Below are 21,047 nucleotides of genomic sequence, written 5' to 3'. Positions count from 1 at the left end.
TATCTGCGAACTAACTGCTTAGCCTCACTCTTGAGTTCCTTGTAATGTGAATGTAATTTTACAGCTTTGTGCTTTGAATTTATTTACCAGGAACTACGTTGAGACACTGGAAACTTAAGTCTAATCTTGACTTGGATGGTCTTATTTTCAGTTGCCATAGAAATATGCAGGCTCCTGCATTTAGCCAGCTGTGAAAGATCATAGTGCAGCTAATTGAACTGCTGCCTGATTGCTCCAGTAAACTACGTTGAATCATGATCTCTGGTGCTGCCTGTGTAGAGCCTTCCTGTGATGGTGTGGATTTGTTTTCAGATGCTCTGACTTCTTCCCCTGTGCCAGAGATGTGTGGCTTGCTAGGTTAATTGTCCATTGTAAATTGGTCCTCGTGTAAGTGGAATAGGAACACATGAAGAATAGGTCAGAGGGAAAATTAGTGAGGAAATGGGATTACTCTGTGACCCATCATTAATGGTTCTCTCCTCTGTAGAAAGGAAATATGGAAGTTTACATGTGCAAGTGTTTTTGGAGTGTTTCGAACATTTGAGTGATGGCTGTTTGGGTAAATGCTGATACATACCTACTGAACATCTGAATCTAACTTAGTTAAATTCCAATTTCTATGTCTTTATATGTTTGACTACCTAACCTATGTTGCAACATGTATCTTGTAGATCCAGAAGAGTTTCTCAACATTTTGTTTCATCATATATTAAAGGTGGAACCTTTGTTAAAAATCAGGTATGCAAATTTTTATCACGTTAGAGTTGTCTGCTTTGACACTCATTCACTCTGTTTAAGGTTTAAGCTGCATTTGATACAAAAGTTTGAGCAGTACTGTTCAGGCCTAAAGAGGATAATGTCAATTTGCTAAGGGCAGAAATTTTATGTGCTTTGTGAAAGTAAGTGTAGTGGAAAATCTTGGTTATGCTCACTTAAAGATATCATCATATTGACTGAATTTTTCTCATCCAGTTCTTATATACAGATGCATTTTATGACAAGTAAATATAATCTTGTTTGTAGTATTTTAAAATTTCTAAAGGAATCTGATGAAGTAAACACCATTAATCAATAGGCAAATGTAGCAATAAATCTGAAAGTCAAAAATTTCACCAGAAAAGGGCCACAGATTCTGGTTGTTTCATTAAGTGTTATTATTGATATCCAGGGACAATATTGCGCCTTATACCTGTGTTCAGTCCTTTTATTCAGGAACCACTGATACTTGAAATTCAAAATGACAATTAAGCTAGAATTTTCACACCTGATTGAAGTAGGATCAATCAATAGTGTAACAGTAATCTGGAAATTCATGCAACTTCTCTGTCAGCGTTTTTTTAAATTCCAACTATGATTACATATTATTTCTGAAAATACATTAGGACATGGATCTGCTGCCAAATGGGATGGAGTAATGGAAGATGGAATTTAATGCAGACAAGTATGAGAAAATGCAGGTCAAATTTTGTAGCAACTTATTAGGGACTTTGATTTTATTGTTGTTGTGTGGCAACCCACTTTCTGCGCAAGCGGACCGGCTCACAAATAGCCAGCGCGCGGGGGGGAGAACTTTGGTAATGCACCTCTGACATCATTTCCGCCAGGAGAGGGTGGGCGCTAGGGATTAAATGCCAGCGTCGCGAAGTTTGAATAAACTAGTCTCCAAACGACTTACCGACTGCGTGTCGTTGTTTCAGCGCTGTGTGTAGCACATCGCTACAGTTGCATGAATATCACTGGAGAGAAGTACTGGTAGACATGCAGCAGTCTCTATTTGACAAAATATGAGAGGAAGAGGGAGGGAGAGAGAGAACACCCAGGGGGTTTGCTTCACCCAATACTACACTACTATTTGCTGACAATCAAAGAAAATGTCAGGACAATTCAAACAAATCCATATTTACATTTTTACAATGCTTCCTTTGAACAACATGTAACAGTTTCAAATTTCATGATCTTCCCACCAGTACACCCAAAATAAGTGATAACTACTGTTATATTAATGCAATGAGATGTTAATTGGGTTCGTGCAAATATAGACAATTAGTTAAGTGCCTGTTTCCTGGCCTGTCTGGTCTGCATTCTACTGTTCTGAGCTGCATTTTAAATTTAAACTAAAATGCATATTTGAATCTGAAGGCCAGTGGATGATGAAGACAGTTGAAGTTACTTGCTACGTGTGCTAACCGCAAGACTTGGTCTAGCAATTGAAATAAAAGAAACCTGGATGTGTAAGTCAATAGCTTCCTAAAAATGGAGATACAGGTTAATAAGATAGTGAAAATGGCATTTGAGATGCTTGCCTTCATAGGCTGAGTCGTTGAGTATAAGTTGTCATGTTGTAGTTGTACAAAACACTGGTTAGATTACAAATAAACTCTTCTTGTGCTTCCAGCTGGGTACAGGTGTCGATTTTAACCGATGTTTCGATGACCAACTCCATCATCTTCATCAGGGATGATGCCTAGCATGTCTAGTCCAGTCTAGATGAAAGACTTGCTCTAAGTAAGAAGGGGAATTTGATTGTAAACAAGGTGGGACAGCAGAAAGCTGATTGGTTGAGGTCTAGCCAATCAAGAAGGGTGGATGACGGGAGCATATGTGCCTAGGCATCATCTCTGATGAAGATGGAGGAGTTTGTCATTGAAACGTCGATTAAAATTGATACCTCCTCCCTGGGCTGAGCATAACCAGTTAATGGTTAATAGCTATCTTGCATCCCTCTTCTGTTGATGACATTGTACAGGCATTGTAGAAGTCAGTTGAGTAACTGTTGCTCTGTCTAACTTCATACATAATGCAGTTGAATTGTATCTTCACTTGAGACTCACAGTTACTGTGACCAGACCACTAAACCTGCAGATATAGTACAAACTAACAGTTATGCTCCTGTGGCATTCAGTTAGTTTAACTCAGCAGCAATTACTATTTAGAACAGCAGTCATCATAGTTTATTTTATGATTTAAATGGTAGGGTATGCAAAAAAGCATTTCTTTTTTTGTAGTGATCACTTTCTTTCTCTATTTGTTTCCTAATAGGTCAGCAGGGCAAAAAGTACAAGATTGTTTCTTCTACCAAATATTCATGGATAAAAATGAAGATGTTGGTGTTCCAACAATTCAGCAGTTGCTTGAATGGTCATTTATTAACAGTGATCTTAAGTTTGCTGAGGTAAAAAATATTAGAATAAACTGCCTGACTGTAAAAGTTCAGTTGTAATTTAAGGTGCATATGGCATTGCTGGTAGTAAAATAAAATAACTGGGTCGGAACACACACACGCAGACACACACACACACAGACACACAGACACACACACAGACACACACACAGACACACAGACACAGACACACAGACACAGACACACACAGAGACAGACACAGACACAGACACAGACACAGACACAGACACAGACACACACACACACACACACACACACACACCACCCCCCCCCCCCCCCCCTTACGACTCAAACAAATTTTTAAATCACTTGTGCACAAGGAGAACAGTGTGGCTGCTGTCACCCACATTGTTCTGTAGCCAGGACAGCAAGCTGCTATTCTTATGCAGAATTGGCTTATTTGTTATGGAAATTGACCACTTGGTAAGTTGCCTAGCTTTGAACTGTTTACTAATGAGATCAATCGCCATTCACAATAAATGAAAAATCAATAGGAACTGCAAGATGACAATCGATGACACTGGCTAGTAAAGCTTTTGTCCCTTAGTTGTTGGGTGTGTTTCATATCCTGTTATTCCTACCTTGACTGTCTCCACACCCCTTTTGTATAAAAGAACGCTATGTTTTAGCAACACCTTTCTATAAAAGTCTCTCAACAGAAGCCTCACTTGTCTGATTTGAATATAGATTACTGCAATCACTCCTTTTGAGGCATCTCCAGTAATCTCATTTGGCCACAATTGCCCCAAGCTATCCTTGCCTGGACGCTGACTTTAACATTTGCCTTACTGCAGCTTCCACACATGGAAGTCAAAATGTTCTCCAGAGGAATTTCATCATGGGGTCTATCATGACATCAGCTATTTCCATCTTTCAGTTTTAGGTCTGTAACCCTACAGGTACAGTCTGCCTCAACTGTACTTTCAGGCTTTGAGTTTCAAATTCCTTCCAGCTTCTGGGTGAAAATGGTTCTTCACCTCAGCTGGTTATCCTACCACATAACCCAACTTATAAGACCCTTCTGTTTTTGATCATTTTCCTGAGAAATGTGTACTTTTCATTCATTGTCTTTATTTCCGGTGTTTATATTTGGAAGGCAAAGCTTATTCAGACTTCCATCATTATTAAAGCACACTGTCCTGATAACCTTATTTTCATCTTCTACAATGCAGTCATAGCATGACCAGAACTTTGTGCAGTACTCCATTTTAACTAGTACTATCTACAATTCTATCCTAATCGATCCCTATCCACATGTTATCCTCATGTGCTTAGCCAAGACAAGTGTGCATGTTTTTGCCCTCATTATTAAACTGTCCTGCTATCTTTTAAGGATCTGTGGATTCCAATATACTTTGTTCCTCTATTCCAACAATATCTTTGCACTTCTGCTTTGTTGCAGCTCTCTAAATGATTGCCTTACAGTTAAGAGAGTCACAGAGCAGTACAGCTTGGATACAGGCATTTAGGCACAACACGTCTGTGCTGACCACGGGGCATGTGCAGCTAGTTGAATTCAACCAATATCCCTCTTAAAGCCCTGCACCTCCATGTACCTATCCGAGTGCTTCTTAAGTGCCATTCTTGAATCTGCCTCAACCACTTCCTCTGGCAGCTTGTTCCATATACTCACCACCTTCTGTGTGGAAAAAGTTGCCCCTCAGTCCCTTTTTAAATTTTTCCCTTCTTACCCTAAATCCAGGCCCTTTAGTTTTGGTCTCCCCTACGTTTGGGAATCAAAGACTGTCACCATCCACCTTACCTATGGCTCTCTTAATTTCAAACATTTCTTTAAGTCGCCCCTCATTTTCCTACGTTCCGTTGAATAAGGATTTAGTCTGGCCAACATCTCGCCATAACTCAGTCCTGTAAATCTTTTTTGCACTCTTCTAGTTTAATCCCATCTTTCCCATTACAAAGTGACCAAACTGTACATATTCCAGTGCAGCCTTGTCAATGACTTGTACAACTGCAACATAATGCCCAACTCCTGTACTCAATGCCCTGAATGTTGAAAGCCTTTCACCACCCTGTGCACCTGTGACACTACTTTCAGTGAACTATATGCTTGTGCTCTTTAGTTCCATTTGCCACTCTTTGTCCCACTTCCCTTACTGATGAAGGTCTTCCTGTAAGTTAGGATAACCTTCCTCATTATCAACTGCACCTTCTAATTTTGTGTCATCTTCAAACTTAGTGATCAAGCTTTTTACTTTCAAATCCAAATAACTTAAATAACGAATAATAAGGATCCCAACTTTGGCCTTTCTGACACGTCACTGCTCCCTGGCTTCCATTTCTGAGAACAATCTTCAACCACCACCCTCTGCTTCCTACCTTTGAGCTAATTTTGAATCCATTTAACTAATTCACCTGGATTCCATGGGACCTAACCTTGCCGACCAGCCTAACATGCAGGAACTTGTCAAAGGCTTAGCTGAAGTTCAAGTAGACAACATCTACTGCCCTACTCTTTGGTTACCTTTTCAAAAAAAAACTGTTAAGAGGCTCACCAAGCATATGACTTCCAAAGTCATGCAGACACCTCTTTATTAGACTGTCTATTCAAATGCTGGTATATCCTGTCCCTCAGAATTCCCTCCAGTAATCTCCTTACTGTTGATGTCAGACTGACCGGCCTATAGTTCCCTAGCTGGTTATGGTGCTACATCAAGGACCAAAGAGCCTGTAGTGTTCTGTGTTCTAATGTGGACAAGACTTAACTTCTTTATGAAACTTGTTATGTAGCACCTGTTTGAAATAGAATGTATTATGTGGAAAATCTTGTTTTATTTTCTTTGTGAAATGTAAGCAAAATTAAAGCAATGGTTTATACTTGGGTGAAATTTCAATTATGAAATTTTTCAGTGAGTGAAAAGACTGTACAGTAACCAAAATGAAGAAATTGAATATCTTGGGGGAGAGCCATACCACACTACCTTATCTTACTAGAGGGTGTGAAATTTTATTTGAATGTCATGATTACAATTTAATAAAATTAAAGTTTATTTTGAGCATTTGACAGATTTTAATTCACTATGAATAATTAAAATCCTTGACAAGTTTGTATTTTCTTTAAGGCGCCTTCATGTCTCATAGTTCAGATGCCACGGTTTGGAAAAGATTTCAAAATGTTTAAGAAGATTTTTCCAACTTTGGAATTGGATATCACTGATTTATTAGAAGATAGTAAGTAACATCATATTTCTGTTTGCTTTTAGAACTCGTATTTTCTTCTGTTAAGAAGAACTATGAAGAGCTGTCTTAGCTATTCTTGTTCAAGTTTAAACTTGGGACTGCCTGCCCTCTTTGCATTCTATTTGTCAGTTGGGACTCTTTGAATATAATTTTGAATGTCACTTAGATCACATTTCTTCCCCATTCTGATGTTTGGTCTGAACAACAATATCTTAACCACATCTGCATGCTTTTATGCATTGAGTTGCGGCCACATAATTGACTGATTAGATATTTGTATTCACAAGCATGTGTACCTAATATATTGGCTACTGAGTATATGTCAGAAAGTTACATTTTCACTAAAATGCTGAGAATATCCCTCAAACTTTCAATTTATTCTCCCTTGAGCCAATTACTATATTTTAAAGTTGATTTTGTGACTGACATTTCCAGTATGATCAAGATGCATTGATGACTGCTTACCTGTTGTCTAACAGGTTTGAGATCAAGTTTACAAAAACTTTAAAGAGACCCCTTGGAGACAAAGATGAGAATTTTTGTCTCCTCGTTACTGGTTGCAGCTGCAGTGTTATTAAAAGCCACTTGAGGGAGTAAAGCTTTACACAAAGCCCAATTAGATATTCCTTTATCATAGAATGATCTGTGAAAATTCTTATAGTTTCCCAGGAGGAGACCAATCAACTCGTCACATTTATGCCTGCTCATGTAGCGATCCCATTTGTCCCAATGCCCCACATATTTCACTGTAATCTATTCTTTCTCATATGCCCATCAACATTCCCCCCCCCCAACCCCGCAATTCTCCTGCCATCCACCTGTATGAGGGACAATTTGCAACAGTGAGCTCATCTGCCAGCACACCTTTGGGGTGTGGGAGCAAATCAGAGCACCCAGACGAAAGGCAGTCACAGAAAGAATGTGCCCTCAGCATGTGAGGTCAGAATCATGTCCCCAGTTTCTGCAGCTGTGTGGCAAGAGCACTAACTACTCTATCAGTGTGTGACCTTTCTCAGTCATTTCTATGACTGCTCTGTGGTTACAAACATCTCGATTTGGAATATTATTTCCTCAGTTATTTTTTTTTCGGATTGTTTTACTGGTAAGCTTCTGCTGAACATCTCACCATCACACTCTGCTGCCATCTCTTAAAGCAACAATTCTATGATCCATAATAATTTGAATCCATCCTTATTAAATAGTAATATGTAAAAAAATGAACTGCATTGATTTAGCATCTGTGAGAGAATCAGTTTACCTTGTCAGAAAGTACATCATGGGTAAAGCCCTCCCAACCGTTGAGCACATTTATATAAAACGCTGTCAAAGAAAAGCAGCGTCCATCATCAGAGATCCTCGCCACCTAGGGAGCGCTCTTTTCTCCCTGCTGTCACCAGGTAGAAGGTACACATACCTCAGGACTCACACCACCAGATTTAAGAACAGTTTCTTCCCCTCAGTCATCAGGCACTTGAACAAAAGGGGATAACAACACTCATCTATTGAGTTATTCCCACAACCATTGATCTCACTTTAAGGACTTTTTAGCTTATTTCGTTCTCTTGTTATTTATTTATATTTGCATTCGTCACGATTTGTTGTCTTCAATGCTCCTGCTCTTTCATTGATCCCGGTTACAGTTACTGTTCTGTAGATTGGCTGAGTGCATCTGCAGGAAAAAGAATTTCAGGGTTCTATGTGGTGACATCTGTGTACTCTGATAAATTTTACTTTGAACTTTGAGTACCTGTTGGGTGTAGTGGATAAAAAGATAGTTTGAGACTTGATGCTCTCTTCCCATCCCCAATGCAGAACCTCTGTATATTCCCCATACATATATTAAAAACTGTCCCAAATGCTCTTTCTCCATTCAGTGGTCAAGGGCCTTAAGTTTCTAAGCATTGATGTGGATGTTACATTTCTTATAACATATAACAAATACAGCACGGAAACAGGCCATCTCGGCCCTTCTAGTCCGTGCAGAATGCTTACTCTCACCTAGTCCCACCGACCCACACTCAGCCCATAACCCTCCATTCCTTTCCTGTCCATATACCTATCCAATTTTTTTTAAATGACAATTCTTCAAGGAGTCTTTGAACACATCCCTCTATCTTCTAAACTATTGCTATGACTGAGTTCAGAATAGAACATATGCTTTTGAGTTGCATTTTGAGCATGAGAAAGTCATGGCAGGAAGAGATGACTGATTTGCTTCCAGTAAGTGCTGGGCTCGGGGAAGAGGTTTTATAAGTGAAGAGAAACTCAATTACATGAGTCACATAGCTACTACGGCTGCAAGAGCAGGTGCACATGCTGGTTTCTGTAGTGGATGACACATCAATTCGCTTTGTAAAGTTTTCCTACTACCTGCAAGACACACATCATGAGCGTGATGGAATACAGTCTGCTTATTTGGATGAGCGTAGCTCAGCGACACCCAGGATGAAGTGCATCCATAGCTGGCACCACAATGCACTATGGCTACACTGGATACTGTATACTGTACAAGGTGGTAAAGTGCTATTTGCCTCAAACCACTGCCATCAGGAAAGACAGTGAGCAATTGCATGGCAACACTAACACATTCTCTGTTCCTCTCCTAGTCTCTCACTATCTTGATATGGAATAGAGGTTTACCTTCATGTGCACTGGGTCATGGAAGCTCCAAATTTAAGAAATTTTTCACCACTAACAGCTGCAGTGCCCAAAAAAGGCAGTTCAACACCACCTTCTCAAGAGCATTTAAAAATGCACACTAAATTCTAGCTTTGTCAACATGCCACAAAAATTTGGTTTTCCTTCATCTGTAAGTCTGAGATTCTTAATATGTTAGTCCACTGAAATATTAAGTGATATCTCTAAGTGTATTTGCCAAGCTTTGTTTAGAGCGGAGGTTTCCAACCTGGGGTCCACGGACCCCTCGGTTAATGGTAGGGGTCCATGGCATAAAAAAGGTTGGAAACCCCTGGTTTAGAGGGTTTTAGGAATATTGAAAAGAAAGAAAATCCTGAAAGAGCTAAAGGATCCATCTCTGTTGGTAAAACAAAATGCATTATACAAGTAATCTAGAGAGACAAGAATGGAAGGGGTCCATATCTGAAGACAACCATTCTAAATCAGTATAATGAAGGTTTTGCAACAGATTTGGCCTGATGCTGTTGGAACCAGTGAAGAGCAGTTACTTGCACAAAGCAGTGGATGATTTTCTTGACACAGTTTATTGTAGTTGAACATTAAACTTGTGTACAGTAAGAAACTTGTAATGTTTTCACTGTCAGGCCAGTTGAAATTCGTTCACTCAGCACACCACACAGATGGCAGGTTACAGGAAAAAAAACAATCAAGATTAATGAAATGCAAGCCTTTGTACAAGGGGCAGGAACTAAATATAGGTTATGTAGCTTATATGCCTGGAATACTATGATAAATTCGGAACACCACTTCTTGGTTATGATATACTGACCGTGGATGGAATCCGGCAAAGATTTGTTGAGTGGTATCAGGATTTGAAGGCTTGAGTTACAAAGAGGTTTTAGAATCTGTAATCCCTGGAATGTAGAAATTGAACAGGTACTTTATTTGCACTTTAAGATATTAAGGAAAAGGTAGATCAGAAAATTAGAATTAGGGAAAAAATAATATGTACAGATTTGCTGTTCAACAAGGTTTTGGCTGACCTTTTCCTTCATTAATATTTTCTAGCTAACCCCATCCTTCAATTCCCTTATTGACCTGTAAGCCATTCATCTGTTTTGAATATACTGGGCCCCTGGACAATTTTCAAGATTCACCATTCTTGTGAGAATTTTCTCTTTTTAATCACAATTGATGCCAGGTTCTGGATGTCCTTGTCAGGCGAGACACCATCTCGTTATTTACATTGTCAAGTCCTGTAAGAATTTTGTACTTTTTAATAAATTCACCTCTTGTGCTCTCTGCAGTTTAAAATATCTTAATACTTAAATCTATACAAATACACTATGCAAGGAATTAGTCTGGTGAAGGTTTGCTGCACATGCTCAGTTCTAAGTGCTTTCCTTCGAAAGAGAAATTTGACCTGTGCATTAAATTCTAGATACAGTTTCATCAAATTCTTGTGTAAATGGAGTAGGGTATTATTGCTCTTGTGCTGAAATCCTCTTGCAATAAAGGTCTTATTTCATGGTCTTACTGGTGTTGAGTGCAAGCAACAACCTTGCACTCAGCTTCACTAAGTCCAAGCAATTGTTTGTGGACTTCAGGAAGGGGAAGTCAATGGAGCACCCACCAGTCCTCATCGAGGGATCAGAAGTGCAAAGGTTGAGCAGTTTCAACTTCCTGGGTATCAGCAACTCTGAGGATCTATCCTAGGCCCAACATATTTATACAGTTGTAAAGAAGGCACAACAGTGGCTATATTTCATTTAAGAGTTTGAGGAGAATTGGCATGTCACACGACACTTGCAAATTTCTACAGATGCACCATGGAGAGTATTGTAACTGGTTGCATCACAGTCTGGTATGAAGAGGCCACTGCACAGGATCAAGAAAAGCTTCAAAAAGATGTAAACTCGGCCAAATCTATCATGGGCACGAGCCTCCCAGCATCAAGGACACCTTCAAAAGGTGATACCTCAGAATTGTGACATCCATCATTGAGGACCCCAGTCACCCAGGGCATGCCCTCTTCTCATTGCTATCATCAAGGAAGAGATACAGGAACCTAAAGACACATACTCACCATTTCAGGAACAGCTTCTTCCCCTCCGTCACATTTCTGAATAAAATATAAACCCATGAACACTACCTAGTATTTTTATGCACTACTCAGTTAATTTAATCTGAATAGCCACATTTGTTACTGATTTATAATAAAAATGATTTAAAATATAGAACAGTATTGATAATCTTGCTATTTATATTTTAGCACCAAGAGACTGTCGAATCTGTGGAGGTCTTGCACTTTATGAATGTAAAGAATGTTATAATGACAATGATATAACTGCTGGAAAAATCAAACAATTCTGCAAAGTTTGCAACACCCAGGTAGGTGTTTATTTAGATTTTGTGGAATTGGTAACTATTGACTAAAATATAAATAATGTTAACTTTAAGTTGATATTAAGATGCACACTTCTCTTTGAAGCATTGGTTACTTTTTCGGTAATACACTTAACAAAATCATAATTTTGATAAATGATAATTCATGAGATCATTTTTAGAAATGCTATTTTTAGAAATCTTTAATTTAGGTGAGAGTGACCACAACTCCCTTAGTTTCAGCATAGCTATGGAAAAGGATAAAAACAGACAAAATGGGAAAGTGCTTAACTGGGGAGGGGCTAACCATGAAGGGATGAGGCAGGAACTAGCGAGAGTAAATTGGAAACAGATGTTCAAGGGTGAAAGCACAGAAGTAATGTGGAGGAAGTTTAAGGACCACTTGTGCTGGATTCAGGATAGGTCTGTCCCACTGAGACAAGGAAAAAAAATGGTAGGAAAAGGGAACCGTGACTGAGGAAACACGTGAGACAACTCGTCAAGAGGAAGAAGGGAGCATATGTTAGATATAAGAAGCAGGAAGTAAGAGGGGCTTATGAGAAATATAGGGTAGGCAGGAAGGAGCTTAAGAAAGGACTTAGGAGAGCTTGAAGGGGGCATGAGAAAGCCTTGGCATGTAGACTTAAGGAGAACCCCAAGGCGTTCTATGCGTATGTAAAGAACAGAAGGATGACAAGAATGAAAGGATAAAGAAGGCAACATGTGCCTGGAGGTGGAGTAGGTTGGGGAGGTCCTAAATGAATACTTTGCTTCAGTATTCACAAGTGAAAAGGACCTTGATCAGGGTGAGGTTGTATAGAACAAGCCTGTGTGCTGGACAATGTGGAGATTAAAGAAGAAGTAGTGTTGGATCTTCTTAAAAACATCAAAATTAATAAGTCCCCAGGGCTGGATGTGATATACCCCAGGTTGCTGTGAGAAGTGAGAGAAGAGGTTGCTGGAGCAGTAAATATGATCTTTGAATCCTCTTTGGCTTCAGGGGAGGTGCCGGAGGATTGGAGAATGGCAAATGTAGTTCCCTTGTTTAAAAAAGGTAATAGGGAGAAACCTGGGAACTATAGACTGGTGAGCTTTACGTCGGTGGTATGCAAACTACTGGAAAGGATTCTTAAGGATAGGATCTACGAGCATTTGGAGAAGTACAGTCTACCTCAAGGATAGTCAACATGGCTTTGTAAAGGGAAGATTGTGCCTCACGAGCCTAATAGAGTTTTTTGAAGAGGTAACAAAAGAAATTGATGAGGGTAGAGCGGTAGATGTGGTCTACATGGATTTTAGCAAGGCATTTGACAAGGTCCCCCACGAGAGACTCATCCAGAAAGTCATGAGGTATGTGATCAGTGGAACCTTGGCTGTTTGGATAAAAAGTTGACTTACAGGAAGAAAGCAGAGGGTAGTTGTGGAAGGAATGTATTCTGCCTGGAGGTCGGTGACTAGTGGAGTGCCGCAAGGATCTGTCCTGGGACCCCTGCTCTTTGTGATTTTTATAAATGACCTGGATGAAGAGGTGGAAGGATGGGTAAGTAAGTTTGTGGATGACATGAAGATTGGAGGAGTTGTGGATGGAGCTGTAGGTTGACAAAGGTTACAAGTGGATATAGACGTGGATATAGAGTTTGGGCTGAAAAGTGGCAGATGGAGTTCAATCCTGATAAGTATGAGGTGATGCATTTTGGAAGGACAAACCAGAAGGCTGAGTACAGGGTTAATGATCAGTTACTTAAGAGTGTGGATGAACAGAGGGACCTTGGGGTTCAAATCCATACATCCCTCAAGGTCGTTGCGCAGGATGATAGGATAGTTAAGAAGGCCTGTGGGATGCTTGGGGGATTGAGTTTAAGAGTAGAGAGGTCATGTTGCAACTCCACAAATCTCTGGTGAGACCACACTTAGAGTATCGTGTTCAGTTCTGGTCACCTCATTATAGGAAGGATGTAGAAGCTATGGAGAGGGTGCAGAGGAGATTTACAAGGGTGTTGCCCAGATTGGAAAACAAGACTTATAAGGCAGGGTTAGCAGAGCTGGGTCTTTTCTCTTTGGAGTGTAGAAGGATGAGAGTGGACTTGATAGAGGTCTACAAGATTATGAGAGGCATAGATAGGGTGGATAGTCAGTACCTGTTTCCCAGGGCACAAATAGCAAACACCAGGGGGCATATGTACAAAGTTAAGGGAGGGAAGGTTAGGGGAGACATCACGGGTAAGCTTTTGACACAGAGGGTTGTGGAATGACGTGCTCGGGATGGTTGTGGAGGCTAAAACATTAGGGGTATTTAAGAGCCTCTTGGACAGGCACATGGATGAAAGAAAAATAAAGGGTTACGGGGTAGTGTAGGTTTAGTACTTTTTTTAAAGGAATATATGGGTTGGCGCAACATTGAGGGCTGAAAGGCCTGTACTGTGCTGTAGTATTCTAGTGTCTAGTGTCAATGATGTGTCATCCTGTAGATCCTAATAAATTGGTAATAAAGCTGTTAGTTAGTCTAAGCTTTGAAAACACGTGATAGCTCATATCACTCTTGTACGATCTCCCAAGCTATTAAAGAACCCTCTGTTTTGCTCTGCAACTCATCATAACCTGGTACCCTACATTCAGCTGCCCCTAAGAGTGCTGATTCTTTACTCTGCTACTTCCTGGGAGGAAGGAAATTAATTTAAAAAAACACACAAAAATGTCATTAATAATATATTAAATAAGTATCTGGTGCTTTCCCAGCATATATGAGGAATAAACTCTTCTGAGGCTTCAAGTGGGGTACAAGTATTGTTTGTATCTGACGTTTTGATGACAAACTCTGTGATCTTCTTCAGGGATAACACCTGGGTAAGTCTAGTACAGTGGTATTTATACTCCAGTAGTCAATTCCAATTCTTACTTTGAATCGAATTCTGTCAAAGTAAATCCAATAACCGTTGCGGATGCCGCTGTGAGATGCCACCGATCATTTGGGTTACCGGAACAGATACACCTCCTGTGCTCCTTGTTGTGGGATTCCACCATGCTGGCTGATGTATGCTGCTCCACGTTTACAAGGAATCCTGTAAACTTCAGCCGACCCAAGTCCCAGATCATTTTTGGCTTGCATAAGCTGTGACTTGAGCTTCCTTACAGATTTGTGGATGGTATTAATCCATTGTCCATTGGAGAAATTGGCAGAAGCAGAGCACTGCATTCACAGTGGCCATAGCTGTGTGCCACTGTTGACAAACAGCACACTTGTACAGGATTCTTCTTATAGCTGTACTAGCACTGGGAATCCAGTATTTTGTTGCAACCTGGATAATGTGATTACAGCCACCATGTCCCACCTCTTGACATACATACCTCTGAATGGGGTCTGAGATATGAAGGTCCTTTGCTAGTATAACGGGATGTTTAGTCTCTTCAAGCACAGCTGCCCTACTAAGCCAACTACCAGGTCTTAAGACACCATTTTTAAGTACTGCATTGAGTTTTAAAATATGTCTATTCCTTTTCACACTTTCTCTCCTTTGCAAATTTGAGAATTCATTTGGAAATCTCTTCCTTTGGCAAAACGCAATGATCTCTATTTCACCCTCTCTGATCTCCTCCACTGACAGACAACCTGAGCCAATCTCACCTTTGGTCTTTTCAGTCTCTCCAAAGAATATCCTTGTTCATCTAAGGAGACTGAGCAAAAACGATATTCATTTGCTGCTTCTTCCAACTAAGAAACAAGAACAGGTTCTTAAATCTAAGAATCCAGGCAACTGTTTATCAAATGGGTCCAAGATGAGAAGCGATGGATTGTGTGTGTGTGGCATCTGTTAGTCTCACAAGACCATTGGTCTGTGCCTGGGAAGTCTCGCTTGTAGTGCCCTCTCCAGGGCGTAGGCCTGAGGAAGATTGTATGGAAGACTGGCAGTTGCTCATGCAGCAAGTCTTCCCTCTCCACGCCCCTTGCCACCGATGTTGTCCAAGGGAAGGGCAAGGGCCGATACAGCTTGGCACCAGTGTCATCGCAGGAGTTGCCAGAGCGAGGTTGAAGGCAACGTCGGACTGCCTTGGGGACTGCAGCTCCGGATTTGTCCTTGGGGTTTACTCCTGAAGCCTTTTCCATGAGTGGGTATGGCCGCAAGGCAGCAAAGGTTTGAAGTCAGAGTTTTCCCTCTTTGAGATGGACTGCCTTCCCAGGCTGACAAGCTCCATCTACCCAAAGCACTGGTTTTAAGGATCCACCTTCGCCCCTTCTCCTGCCAGTAGAAACAGTTCCGCTGAGCTTAGAGGCTAAGCCACACGAGAAGGCCAGGAGTTGGACTTGGTTGTCAGAGGCTATTTGAGGTGCAGGCCGTGAGGAGCACTTTTAGGTAGAGGGAGCTTGTCCCTACTACCATTCCTCGGTGTGACAACCTTATGATTATATGTGTTACCATATCCACCTCTTCTTCAATCTGCATGGCACTCAATTGTAATACTCCTCTTGTCTTCCAGATCATCTAGCAAGAGTTCTCCAGAACAACTGGGATTCACAGGCCATTCCCTGTCAGGCTGAAGAAGCTACTGGGGCCCTGACGCCCATGTCGCAACCTTCAGGAATGCTTTCACCTTCAACCCTCCAGAGAATACATCTGTTGGGTTGCCTGAGGTATTTACATACCTCCATTGAATTGCCTATGAGGCCTTAAGAATTTCTGAAACTCTGTTTCAGTTCCAAGAAACTTGAGTCATGAAGCTGCATATGCAACCTTTTCCACCACAATATGTCTATCTGGCTTCCTATCATATCAGCATGAGCTTCATACGAGGGTGGAAACTGACTTCAGTGGAGCTACTCTACATTTTCCTATGATAAAATCATTCTGCACCTAAGCATGCATGTTGTGCAACAATAGCTTGGTCATTGATCCATAACAATCTTCACTTGCATCTGCAAAATGGTGTAGCTATGCAGCAATATCTTCTCCAAAATATCGGGGTTTCAAGCATCTAGAGCAACTGATGTTGGTATGGAGTTATCCCAGCCATGCTCTTTCTTACATAGTTCTCGTAGGATCTTCTTAGCAGGTAGCACCACTGAACTCAGATTCCTAAAGAATCATAGATGGAATTAACTGTAGAGAGGATCCCCCTTCTGGTGAATGGTTTATCGTGGATTGTGATCTTAAACTCATATGTATCAGACTGAATGCACCATTGCATACCCCGTATGTACTCTCTTCACTGAAGGTGTATCCTGATCCAAATCCAAACTCTTCATGTCTTTGCTCTTCTGGTGGCTCAGCTAACACACTATGTCTGTTGCTTATCCACTTTGAGAGTTGTAAGTTGCCTCTAGGACTGATGGATACAAGGTCATGATAGGAAGACACCTCTACTTCCTCAGGGGACACGGACACAAGGCAGTTATCAACAAAGAAGCAATGCAAAACCTTCTGCACCATCTCGCAGCTGAATTGTTCTTCATTATCTTCTGCACAGGTGAAGGGTGAAGTTGGCATGGCTCGGTGATGAAGTTGCTCCAAAGAGATGCGCCACCATTCTAAAATTCGCCACATCTTGGCTATCATCTTGTTCACTATCAGTCTTTCAGAGAAATTTCAGCATATTTGCATCTTCTGCCGGTACCTTAACATGATGAAACATTGATTCAATATCTGACATGATCACCACTGGTTCTTACCTTAATCTGGTTATGACTTCAGTCAGTGAGCAGTGAAAGCTGGGCATTAAGTTATATTCCCTGAAAAATTGCTCCACAGTCAAACACAAAACAAAGTTTCCTTTTCTGGGGTGGTAAACACTGTGACGTGGAATATACCAGACTTTCCCATCACTATGTTTTAGATCCTCTGCTGGCATTCTTCCAGCATAACCTTTGGAGATGACGTCCTTTTATGAAAGCTACGTGGGCAGTGTGAAATGACAATTTTTTCTTGAACCTCTTCCTTAGAGCATGCTGCTCTTCAAACTTCGGCCAACTTTCTCAAAGTTAAACTAATCTTCTAATGGTTATTCACCAGTTTTGCAGAATTCATAACCAGCTCTGTGCACTTGTGATCTTCTCTTTTAAATAAAACAGATTGTTCATCTTGACTGTATTCAGGCAAGTCTGTCTTGAACTGCTGCTGCCAAGGCTTTTCCAAGTTCAAAGATGAGATCCTGTTAACTGTCAGCTTAGGCTGTGCACAGTCTTTTCTATCACCATTGTCTGCTTTCAGTGGCCTGTGTACAGTCCAACCCAACGCTATTCTAATTGCATAGTGTCCATCATTGCCACTGCGAATCACTTCAACGTCTCCAATGCTTCAGCACATTTGTCCCGATCAGCAGCTCAATTTCAGAGCCGATCTCTGGGAAATGGACATTTCAAGTTTTAGATTTAGATTTAAGACCATGCCTGGAGATCCCTCTGACGTGGAATGTGTCTTCGTTGGCAGGCATACTTTCCTTTGTATAGATGTTGAGTAATTCATAATAGTTTTCACCATCTCAACCAGTCACTTCCAATCCTGAAGCAAGGTAGCTACTCACTACCTTCTCTTCAGCCCTGGTGCATAAGAGAATATGTGTCCTCTTACCTGTGAGGTTGAGCTTGTTCGTGAGGTCCTCTGTGCAGAAAACCGCTGTATTACCTTGATCTGGGAAAGCATAAGTAACTATTGTCTTGTTATCCTTCTGAGACTTCACTTGTACTGGAATTATGGGAAGATTACAATTATGATGGCTAGTCCCTGTAAGGCCATTAGATATCAGGGCAGTACTCACTGCTGTATCGGATTCTTTCACGCCTTCTTTTGATTCTGTAGCTGTTTTGTCAGAGTGAATATGAGGTATGCTGGGATGTTTGCCACTGCATACCTTGCATGAAAGATACTTGCTGCTATCCTTGCTGATGTGTCTGTATACAAACAGGCAAAGCAGGCACCATCTTCCTTTAGGAAGGCAATCTTCTCACTGTGAGCCCTTCAACATATAGCAACTTTTGACAGGTTCTCTAGGGTGACTCATAGCGTACCTTTCAAGAGAATAGAGCAGTCACTGTAGCTGTCAATCTTGCCTTCAATACTGTTTTCAAAAGTCCTCATAAATGCATGATAATCCATCAAAGATCTGAATCTCTTTTAGGCAGAGATTAAATGTGTTGTTGTACCAATAAGGTTGATACTTCATTTTGCTTTCTCATCATATCAATAATACTATTTTGACATCTATCATCTGAAACCAGAGTGTTTCCATGTTGTAAGTGAATATCCCCATGAGCACTTTCGAGCTGTGGGATATCACGTAGGCTCAGAGTGTCTTATTAGTACAGACTGAGAGTAAACACCCTGGGGGACTTGTTCATTCATCCCATACACTTGAGGAACAAATGAATCAACATTGTCATTGAACATTTTTTACTTTTAGCTGTGCCTTTTCAATATAGGAACTTGCACCATAGGACTGTCCTGTTGGAGCACTTTTTGAAATAGCCGGACTTGGAGCCCTTAACACATTAACTTTGGCCACCTGTGTGACAATTTGCTCCTGTAACTTATGCTGCTCCTTCCTTTTCTGTAGCTGTCCTTTTTGTTCTTCCAGCTTGAGTTTATCTTTCAATAATCATTGCCATGCAATTTAATGCAGGTAAATCAGCCTCTTATTTTAATGCGCGCAGAGGAGATATAAGATTCAAAAGTTGTTCTTCCTGCAGCAGAACTTTGAGCTCTGACAATTGACAATTGACTGCTATAGGCCTAGTCAAAACATGCCTTGGAATTTGAAAAACATTGTCTGGTTGAAGGTGAGACATGTATTCACTTGTTGCAGTAACATGACCTTCAATGTAACATGTTTGGATCAGTGATTGTTTCATATCCTCTAGGAACACACTACTAATGCTAGCAATACTTGAAAAACATTCCTTGTGTTTTTGCTGTTCGACCTTGGGAAGTATGAGATGAATGTGATGTTGCTTAGCAACAGCTGCACAGAGATTAGTCAAGTCCTCAAGACAAGATTGCACTTGTAAGGCATTGTTCTTATTTCCACAAGATCCTTAATTGGTGGTGTTAAACCTTTAATTTTGTTCATATTTATTTTATACTTACTTTGAAGACTCTTGATACTACCTGCCAAAAAAATTTTGAAGTTTAATTTCTCTTGTCCCGACTTCAAGGTCACTGATGACTGTTTCATGTTTTGATTTACTCCTGTTACTTTCTCCTTATTGTGCAACTTGCAGTTAACTCTTTGTTCACCCACAACACATTTGAAAATTGCTCTGGCGATATTCCGTTCAATAACGTAGGCAACAAGTTGTTCGTGCATCCGCAGCATTTAAACCAAACCAAACAAACAGTGTTCAATTCAAATGTTGGCAACTGTGACAAAATTTCAGTACTTCAATAAAACAAAGTGACGAACTCTCGGGCAAATGTCACATGATCGAGCAATGCTCCCCAATACGCAAGAAGTGCTGACCATTCAGAACTGTATCCAGACCACAGATACATAGCATGAATCAACAAGAGGCCATTTACTTGCCAGAAGCTGCTCCCGTTTCATCTACGGGTCTGAGCAATCCTTTGCCGTAGACTGGAATGAACTTGGTGTAACTATTTTTGTTGACAAAATGTTGCATTTACTTGAAAACAAACAAAACCGCTGAGAGATTGAGTATGGGAGTTGACATTGTATGACACACTTCCAGAATAACTAAGTTCCACGTTGAAAAATGTATGTTTGATCCTAACAAGACTAAATTAGTGATGTAGTGAAGTAAGAATAACTAGCATAATTAATGAAGTTTGTGGACAACAAAAAAAAAACACATACTCACCTACTCTCAACTAGATTATACTGAACTAAGACAAAGTGTGCACTAAGACAAAGTCCTGACAAAGGGTCTCGGCCCAAAATGTCGACAGTGCTTCTCCTTATAGATGCTGCCTGGCCTGTTGTGTTCCACCAGCATTTTGTGTGTGTTGTTTCAAAGTGTGGATACCTAACTATACTCATTTGCTTCTACCTTGTCGCAGCCCATGTGACATATTGCCCAAATTAAACCCACAACACAAAATACCATACAGAAAAAAACAGAAAATAAGTACATAGCTCCTACACTAATACCAGTTTCAGTTTCTCTCCCAATATTAGCATTTATTGCAATAAGTCAATAAATAATGAAGGGGTTTTCCGTAGACCTCATGCCTATAATCTGGAAGGCAAATAGTGTGACTTAGGCAACAATCATAACCCTTTGCAGCTGCTTTGCCCAGCAGTGCCATTTCTGAGACAAAAACAACCTTGACTGTGTGCATACATATACTGATGCCTCAGGACACATCTTCAGTGATGTTCCTGTAATCGTTGGATGTTTTGGGTCTTTCAACATCATTTACCCTCCTCCAGGTGACCCAGCCGGGGCTGATCAGACCCCAGCTTGTGTCCAGATGGCTAACTACTAATAGCTCCATGGCTTCCCTCCTTTGAGCCACAGCCATCTTAAGATCTTTTGCTTAAAACAATGTTTTTGCTTGATAACACAGCAGGCCAGGCAGCATCTATAGGAGAAGCACTGTCGACATTTCGGTCCGAGACCCTTCGTCAGGACTAACCGAAAGGAAAGATAGTAAGAGATTTGAAAGTAGTGGGGGGGAGGGGGAAATGTGAAATGATAGGA

General features: G+C 40.7%; 1 protein-coding gene across 1 annotated transcript in view; it reads left to right on the top strand.

The window, feature by feature from the left end:
- The window catches only part of cylda (cylindromatosis (turban tumor syndrome), a), a 72,506-nt gene that overhangs the window by 37,928 nt on the left and 13,531 nt on the right, over positions 1-21,047 (top strand). Inside the window, exons 12-15 of the mRNA XM_059992867.1 lie at positions 672-738; positions 3,040-3,172; positions 6,262-6,370; positions 11,289-11,407. Coding sequence (XP_059848850.1) covers positions 672-738; positions 3,040-3,172; positions 6,262-6,370; positions 11,289-11,407 — 428 coding nt within the window. The remainder of the gene's footprint in view (positions 1-671; positions 739-3,039; positions 3,173-6,261; positions 6,371-11,288; positions 11,408-21,047) is intronic.

Source organism: Hypanus sabinus, chromosome 17, assembly GCF_030144855.1.
Source record: "Hypanus sabinus isolate sHypSab1 chromosome 17, sHypSab1.hap1, whole genome shotgun sequence".
NCBI classification, from domain to species: Eukaryota; Metazoa; Chordata; class Chondrichthyes; order Myliobatiformes; family Dasyatidae; genus Hypanus; species Hypanus sabinus.
Note: the sequence above shows the minus strand (reverse complement) of the source record. Positions and strands in the feature narration are given on the sequence as shown.